This window comes from Eptatretus burgeri, chromosome 15 (assembly GCF_056783735.1).
Source record: "Eptatretus burgeri isolate ZD-2024b chromosome 15, Ebu_testis_v1, whole genome shotgun sequence".
Lineage (NCBI taxonomy): Eukaryota > Metazoa > Chordata > Myxini > Myxiniformes > Myxinidae > Eptatretus > Eptatretus burgeri.
This window is the reverse complement of record NC_140975.1, coordinates 58,684,382-58,694,217: the sequence shown is the minus strand read 5'-3', so window position 1 is coordinate 58,694,217 and position 9,836 is coordinate 58,684,382. Positions and strand designations below refer to the sequence as shown.

The 9,836-nt window shown below is 43.4% G+C and overlaps 1 protein-coding gene across 1 annotated transcript in view; it reads left to right on the top strand.

Annotated features, from left to right (window-relative positions):
* Positions 1-9,836, top strand: part of LOC147012277 (uncharacterized) — a 126,175-nt gene that overhangs the window by 76,157 nt on the left and 40,182 nt on the right. The window contains exon 7 of the mRNA XM_085856376.1: positions 4,511-4,612. Coding sequence (XP_085712502.1) covers positions 4,511-4,612 — 102 coding nt within the window. The remainder of the gene's footprint in view (positions 1-4,510; positions 4,613-9,836) is intronic.

The window sequence follows — 9,836 nt, the reverse complement described above, 5'->3', positions numbered from 1 at the left end:
ACCTCATGGACTAGTGGGAGGTGGGCATGGTCATGCACCTCGTAGACTGGGGGGAGGATGTCATGGTCACACACACCTCATAGGCTGGGTAGAGGTGGTTATAGTCGCGGTTATGGTCATGCACCTCGTAGACTGGGGGGAGGTTATGGTCACGCACCTCATGGACGGGGGGGAGGAGGTCATGGTTATGGTCATGCACCTCGTGGACTGAGGAGAGGAGTTCATGGTCACACACCTCGTGTACTGGGCGGAGGAGGTCATGGTCACGCACCTCGTGAACTTGGGGGAGGTTATGTCACGCACCTCATGGACTGGGGGGGAGGTTATGGTCACGCACTTCATGGACTGGGGGAGGAGGCCGTGGTTATGGTCATGCACCTTGTGGACTGGGGCGAGGAGGTCGTGGTTATGGTCATGCACTTCATAGACTGGAGAGAGGTTATGGTCACGCACCTCATGGACTGGGGGAGGAGGTCATTGTCGTGGTTATGGTCATGCACCTCGTGGACTGGGGGGAGGTCATGGCCACGCACTTCATGGACTGGGGCGAGAGTTCATGGTCACGCACCTCGTGGACTGGGGAGAGAAGGTCATGGCCACACACCTCATGGACTGGGGGGAGGAGGCCATGTCCACACACCTCAGGGACTGGAGGAGGGAAGAGATTATGGTCACGCACCTCGTGGACTGGGGGGAGGAGGTCTTGGCCACACACCTCAGGGACCTGGGGGGGTGGAGATTATGGTCACGCACCTCGTGGACTGGGGCGAGGAGTTAATGGTCACGCACCTCGTGGACTGGGGGGTGGAGGTCATGGCCACGCACCTCGTAGACTGGGGCGAGGAGTTCATGGTCACGCACCTCGTGGACTGGGGCGAGGAGTTCATGGTAACGCACCTCGTGGACTGGGGCGAGGAGTTCATGGTCACGCACCTCGTGGACTCGGGCGAGGAGTTCATGATCACGCACCTCGTGGACTGGGCGGAGTAGGTCATGGCCACGCACCTAGTGGATGTCATGGTCACGCACCTCGTGGACTGTGGGGAGGAGGTCATGGTCATGCACCTGGTGGACTGTGGGGAGGAGGTCATGGTCATGGTCATACACGTCGGGGGAGGGGGGGGAGGTCATGGTCATGCACCTCGTGAACTGGGGGCGGGGGGGAGGACAAGGTCACGCACCTTTACAATATCGGTTTGACTTGAAGATCTCGTCTGCACAATGAGAAAGCTTCCTTGACCTCTTGACCTTGTGCTGTAGAGGAACTTTGCCATCACTTCGAGCGATTTATCAAGTGAAACCCTTTTCTAATACTATGAGAGCTCCTTTGCAAGGAACATAAACGCAGGACGAGGCCATTAGTCTCATCATTCCTGTGTAATCGTTGCCAAGCTATGGCTGTGCTTTAACCATTTTAAGTACATGCTGAGCGTCGACCAAAGAAGCAGCACGTTGTGTTAGTGGGTTCGCTACGACTCGGTGGGTTCGAACAACCGACCTCTCGCTCGCAGCGGACCCTCTAACCCATTGTTTCTCAACTTTTTTTTCACCCCATGCACCCTTTTCACCATATGTCAGAATGTCATTCCCCCCTTTCCAAGATTGTCTGATTCAAAAGGTGCATTCCAAATAATGTGCATATAATGTTGAAAATCTTTTTTTTTTCTATGTGAGTATATATACATTTACTTGGATTATTTTTATAGTGGAGTTTTACAAATTTAATCGCAATAGAAAATGTTGATGGATTTTAAAACTTGAATAAAAGTAATTTTTTATATTCATAACTAATTACTTTACAGACTAAAGTTACTGAAGCATACTTCAATAAACAAAAAGTTCAATAGAAAATGCCAGGGTGTTGTAATTCATTTTATTCTGATGAAGATTACAGTCAATGAGAAACCTGTGATTGTTTTGTCTTCGCCAATTCTTGGATACGTGGAGGAGTGCTTGAAAGGGCAACAACGCAGGTCATTTTCAACCTTCAATCGACTTCGTTGCTTCGTTTTCATTTGCAACAGAGTTGAAAAGCCTAACTCACAAATATATTGTTACGGATCTGGAAACCATAAGCATTCAACATACAGATGTCCCAAAAGTCAGTTATGTCGTTAAGTATGTGTGTAGTCAGATCCCTTTCCTTTTGTCGAGTGGGAGAATCAAAGGCGTGCGTTGCGATTTCTTTTTAGTTAGGTTATTAAATCTTTCCATCCAACGAACCCTCCAACAAGCCATCTAACAACCATCCCATCTGCATGACCCCTCGGCCCATCACGATCCACCACCAACCAGCTGCCTTCTCGCACCATGACGTGCCAATGCAAGATCTCGCGGTTCCGGTTTCTCGGCTCTCACGAACGTTGTAATTCCTTCACGACAACCTTTGCAACATTGATACTGTTACTCGTCAAGTATGAACCCACGCGGAAGAGTGGCTGTGGTTTCCCGGCAGGGGTCAAGGCCCCGCCCCGGAAAGGTATGCCGTGCGTGAGACCCTGTCCAATCAAAGGCAGACAGCGAGGTGTGTTCACCAAGGCCCCTCCCTGCTGAGGGAGGTCCATAAATTCCCCAGCACTCTCTGAGGCAGGGGTCTTTTTAGGGTCTTGGAGAGTTTTTGGTGGGTTTTTGCCGTCACAAAAGGGTTTTTGCTGTTACAAAGGTTGTCAAGGCGGTGAACGTGTCTGCTGGCCCTCTACAAGAAAGGAAAGAGTGACCCCGACCCGCCCTCCGTGGACCCCGCTACTCACCACCCGAGCTCCGCCATGAACCTCGAGTCCCACACGTGCGACTGGGGACCAAACCAGTGACCATTGCTGGGTGCCGCAGGACGGAGTACCCCCTTTCTCCGATGGCTCGGTACCCAACCGAACTCTGACCCCCAGCTTGTCTCTCTCCTCGGCTGCGAGGGTCCAATAAAGAACTCTGGGTTTATTTTCATTTGTGTGTGTCTGCAAGTGGGCCCATCTTTAAGTAGAATTAAATAAGTGTTTTTGGATCATTGCAAATACTTGCATATTCACGATAAGTCTTACTTTGTGTCTTCATTTACTGAAAATAAAACTTATTAGAAATGTTCCCAGTTCGTTTCCGTCCCTTCTTGAATTGGTCCAGCATGGTTCGGATCTGAGTTTAGGCGGGTTTTTATACCCGATAATCTGTTCATTCCAGCCGGCACGGCTTTAGCAGTTTCCGCTTGGCTGCACCCGAACCGGAGTTGGTAGTTGGAACGCTACCGCAGTCGGTGGAGTGACCCGGTTCGAGCAAGATGTGCCGATGGTGTGGTTTCCCCGGTAGTCGAAATCGTGTGGATAATTTGGTAAATTGGTTATAGACAAATCGACCCTTCGCTACGCGGTTGAAATATTGGCGACCACGGTCGGTTAGACGACCCGTCGGCTCGTGGAGTTATCCGAACGACGGCCGACAATTTCGGGGAGTTTGGTGGGAGACGACGCAAGCTTTCCTCACCTAGTGGTCATTCTCGCCACCAACCCCTGGCCCACAACAATATGTCGACACAGATGGAAGCAATGCATGGATAGCTCTTTCTGCCACTTTTGGGTAGGAATCGCACATCAAGGGCCAAAATTCTGTGATTGAATTCTCATTGAACATATCTCTTGCTCCTGAATCAGTCTTCAGCTCCAGAAATTAATCTTGACAATAATCAGGAACTTTTTCAACTGACAATTTAAGTGGATTTCACACTAAATCCAACTCCTCACTGAGTTCAGGAAAATATTGGCTGAATTCATTTTCCAGTGCTGTCAAATGCTGCAAAATTTCATTTTTTGCAAATTCTGGAAGCACTTGGTTTTCACCACCAGCAAAATTGATGACAGTTTCTCAAACATTGCAACATTTTTGATCTTTACCTTTCTCTTCAAATTATCCAGCTTGCTCATGAAAGCTTTCAAGGAATCCATGAATTTTATGATGTTTGGATTCAGGTCAGGTATGGCAGCATGCACCAGGAAAAGAAGCAAATGATGGCCTGCATCCATTTCAATACATAACTGCTTGAAAAGTTGTGTTGAGAGCTCCTCCTTTGACAAAATTCACCACGGGAGATACCAATGATCCGAAATGCCTTGGTTTCCACAGCATTAAGCCGAGAAAGGTGAGAGGCAGGAGCACCAGAGAGTAGGGACTCTTTGATTTACATGTGTGTGAGAGGGGTCTATCGCCGATTTCCCTGTGGTGTGTAGAGGCCGCATCAATGGTTTGTATGTCGTGTGTGTAAGGCATGTCTTTGTTTTTCAAATGGTGTGTGCAGGCCGTTTCACCGATTTGCATGTGTGTGGAGTACGTCTTTGATTTGCATATGGTGTTCATGGGTGTGTTGCTGATACACACATGGTGTGTGCATCTTTGATTTGTACACACTACATCTGTGATGAACCATGTATTTTAATCCGATTTTATTGCTGCATTTAAAAACTTGAATCTGGTGTGGTCGCACTTTGTCATGCACTGTCGGTCCCTTTGTCCTTCTTGTTCCTTTCAGCCTAAACTTTACCGGGGCATCATTAACGATGTCATCAGCAACCTCAGGGAGGCTTTTCTGGATGAGAGTGTCGACGAGTTGGTGCTGCAGGAGCTCAAACAGGTTTGTGCATCTCCTGTGATTGTGTGAATACTTAATATTGTTTTTTGGGGGGTTTTTTGCTTTCAAATCTCATACCAAAAGGTCAACTTTGATCAAGTTTGCTATTGGAATATGTTTACTTTGTTGCAGTCTTTTGTGTTGCTCAGCAAATGCGTAGCAATCAAAAAAAAAAAAGAGCAATCGCAGATTGCAAACCCTCAGCAGGACTAGCGTTGTGTGGTGTTTGTGTAGTTTTGTGAAGTATATTTTTGCATGGTGTTTGTGTACTGGTGTGTTACGTAATTAATGAGACATAATTAGAACTGCTGGTAGTGATGACCAGGCACCAAGACGTCCTGCTTTGATGCAACCCTGCTTTGATTGGACACCTGACCCTGATCCATGACGTTTATTTTTATTATTATTCAATTGAATTCAGAATGGGATTAAAATAAATTCAATTCAAATCAAATCGAAGATCGAAGACTAGCACAACTACTGCATCATATGCAGCAGCTTCTCGGTGACTGCCATGCCACCTGCAAGCAGTTGCTCCTTCGTGAGTTGTTCTTGCAGCGTTTACCACCACACGTCTGCATCAGGCAGCTAACGCAGAGATGGCACTTCCTGCCGCTGCGGATCTGGCTGATCATCTCATTGACACCGTTACACCGACCATACCTAATGTGACACCACCACAGCACATCACACAACCACAATATGAAATGGCAAACCTTTTCAAAGAAACTCGTCCTGGAGCTCCATGCCGTGCAACACAAATCATGCCCATCTTCATGTACTCCTTGTCGTGACAGAAGAGAGAAATGCCGTACTTCGCCCTATCATTCGCCTTCACCTTCCGTGAACACTCCAGATTGGTGTTGGTACCAAGTGACCTTCAGTGCTAATGCTCATCTGTGTAGAGCGCTATGCTCGTACCGGCCGCAGGGAAACGACGAGGCCCACAACTAATGGCAACAAGTTCACCTGAGCCATATATCAGTCGCCTTCTCTTCATCGTGGATCATACTAGCTGACTTCATTTTCTTCTGGATACAGGAGCAGAGGTGAGCATTGTGTTGCCGTCTGCTGTTGAACAGAAAAATGGACAGGAATATTCATTTCATGTCACGAACAGCAACAGTGTTATTGCTACTTTTGGAGAAGGTCTCCTCCAGATTGATTTGGGTTTACGTCGCTCATTTCTGTGGGTGTTTACTCTTGCCGGCACCAGCTACTCTCTCTTGGGTGTGGATTTTTTGCGTCATTTCAATCTCCTCGTCGACGTCAAACATCACCGTCTATTGGTTGTTTGAACACAGCTCGGTGTTCTCGGTGAAGCATCCACCGTTTCGTCACTGAAGACCGTGTGTCTTCCATCCATGCCCACGTGTCCTTTTCAGAAAGCACTTTGTGACTTCCTGTCCATAACATGCCCATCGGCAGCAATCCAGTCCATAAAACACCATTTCACACATCACATCGAGACTACGGGACTCCCTGTTTTTGCCCGTGCTCGCCGACTCGCACCCGAGAATTTATGTGTCGCCCACCAGGAGTTTGACTCAATGTTACAATGTGGGATCATCAGACCATTGTTCAGTAGTTGGGATTCATTGCGACACATATTATGCAGGATTAATATAAGGACTAATATTGAAATTATTTTTTGCTGCCTGAACCTACCATTCACATCTCCAGTCATAGTTCCCTCTTCTTCAGCCTCTCAACTGCAATCTAACTGAAAAAGTAGGCTTAATTTCCTTCTCATTACCCACAGCAAACCTTACTGCCCCTTTTCTGTTCAGTTTATGCCAATTGGTCTGCAAACATTCACAATGACAAAGGATGTCCACAATTTCCCAAACTCAAAGCTGTGCTCTCTGTACCACCACTCCAATCACAGGTTAAGATCTGTTGCTCCACAAATGAAGTCCGCATTGCCACCAATTCTCGGAAGATTTCCAGAAAAAAAAATCACACCGCAACCCCATTCCCTCAATCATACCTTGCCTTCAAGTCTTCCAAAATAAAATTTAAAAACACTCTCCCGACGTCAGCACCAACACACCCCACAACCAATGTCCCTCCACAATGATCTGACAAAATATGACCCAGTATTCCTCACCCTCACCTCTCTAAAACACACAATCCTATTCAGTTCATTTCTGCCACAAAATGGAGAATCCACATCCCCAGTAGCCTCATCTCTCTAGCCTTACAACAGATTTAATTTTGTTTTATGTAATATGAGACATTTTTATCCATCGCTTTGATGATGGATTTAATCAAAAGACAACTTGTGGTACTTCACAAACATTCTGCTCGATTCACCCCATCATTTGTCCGAGGTCATCTTCCATCTGCTTGGAAGTCAGCAAACATCACCTTCATCCACCAATCTTGCTGTGTATATATATATATATATATATATATATATATATATATATATATATATATATATATATATATATATATATATATATATATATATATATATATATATATATATATATATATACAGTAGACTAGGCGTAAGTCGGCAGCATGTGACTCGTCACTTCACCTAAGTCTGCAGCGTCAAAAAGTCCCGAATTTATCTCATGTTAAGTCCCTATGAATAAAGGGTCATCCCTCTGTAAGTCGTCATCTCAAAGTCGTCACTTCGTCTAAGTCGTCAGATGTTGTCCGTTCCCACGTAATGGAAACTCAAGTAAATTACCACTCCTAACTCGTCACACAGAACTGCTGCCTCGTGAGAATCCCGATTTCATGGAATCGTGATGCTCGCTCATTGGTTTACACCGCCAGTGATAGGCTATTTATAACTGCGTACACACGTTGATCGCACTACAGGCAGGACAATGGCGACTAAGCGTAAGCTTACAACTAAAACCTACCAAGAAAATACGACATTATCCAGTTTTGCGAGGCAAACCCACTGATGAAGAAAACAGCCATAGCTGAGAAGTTGGACATCAAACGGCAGACATTGAACGATATCTTGAAGAATAAGGGCACGATGTTTGGACAAGTGGAGAAGATCGCGAGGCCGGTGGTAAGTGTGAAACACGTGAAACGTGTGTCCTTTGAAGATGTCGATGACGCGCTCATCATCTGGTTTTGGCAAATGTCGGCTCAGCCAAATATTCGGTTGGACGGTGAAATGTTGCTGCTGAAGGCACGTAAATTCTCTGCGGACCTTGGGCATGATGATGCCGAGACCTTGCCGATGCACTGGATAGACAGATTCAAAGTGAGGTGGGAATCGGCAAGGTCAAGAAGTGTGGCGAATCAGGCAGTGTGGATTCGGCAGTGGTGCACGACTGGAAGGATGGCAAATTGAAAGACATCTTGGAAAGGTATCAGCCTCGGGACGTGTACAATGGCGATGAGACTGGGCTTTTCTGGCAGATGCTGCCAGAAAAGTCTCTGGGGTTCATTGGTCAATCCCATCATGGTGATAAGCAGGCGAAGTTGTTGTCTTACAGTTTATTCATTATCTTTACTTTTGATAAACTGATTCATGAATTCCATCTTTGCTTGATCACTTTCCAACTCACCAATGAACCCCCACCTATGTCCCGAGGATTGTGTTTTCCTTTTGGTACAATAGCCGGCTCTCACACATATGTGTCCAGGCCACGCACGACTTCATCCTTCACCCCACAGTCATCATGAATGTTCGCATACGCGTAAGTCGTCACATTTCTAAGTCGTCACTTTCTTCTCGGTCCCAATGGTGACGACTTACGCCTCGTCTACTGTATATATATATATATATATATATATATATATATATATATATATATATATATATATATATATATATATATATATATATATATATATATATATATATATATATATATATATATATACGGGGGTTGCCTCAGCCTGTCATCCTTTCGAGGTCGGCGAAATGAGTACCAGTATACTGGGCCGGTGTATACCCTGGTTAAAATAGGTGTACCATATCCCTGTGTCGTAAGAGGCGACCAGGGTTGCGTCAGAAGGGCATCCGGCGTAAAACATGTGCCAAACCACTATGCGGATCATACGGATGATCCGCTGTGGCGACCCCTAACGGGAGCAGCTGAAAGAAGAAGAAGAAGATATATATACATATATGTTTATATACATTATACATATATGTATATATATATATATATATATATGTTTATGTATATATGTATCCTTATGTGTGTATGTATATGTATATGTATATATATATATATATATATATATATATATATATATATATATATATATATATATATATATATATCTTCTTCTTCTTTCGGCTGCTCCCTTTCAGGGTCGCCACAGCGGATCATCCGTATGATCCGCATAGTGATTTGGCACATGTTTTACGCCGGATGCCCTTCCTGACGCAACCCTGGTCGCCTCTTACGACACAGGGATATGGTACACCTATTTTAACCAGGGTATACACCGGCCCAGTACACTGGTACTCATTTCGTCGACCTCGGAAGGATGACAGGCTGAGTCAACCCCCTGGTGTATTAATTCAGTGGTCCAACGGGGCTTGAACTCAGGACCTTTTGGATCCCAAGCTGCTGCCCAAACCACTGCACCAACACCAGGCTCATATATATATATATATATATATATATATATATATATATATATATATATATATATATATATATATATATATATATATATGTATATATATATATATATATATATATATATATATATATATATATATATATATATATATATATATATATATATATATGTATATATATATATATATGTATATATATATATATATATATATATATATATATATATATATATATATATATATGTATATATATATGTATATATATATGTATATATATATATATATATATATATATATATATGTATATGTATATATATATGTATATATATATATATATATATATGTATATATATATATATATATATATATATATATATATGTATATATATGTATATATGTATATATATGTATATATATATATATATATGTATATATATATGTATATATATATATATATGTATATATATATATATATATGTATATATATATATATATGTATATATATATATATATATGTATATATATATATATATATATATATGTATATATATGTATATATATATATATATGTATATATATATATATATATATATTGTTGCGAATTCGCGCCCGCCGGCGTGCGATCGGCCGCTCGACTCGAATGGCGGCCGC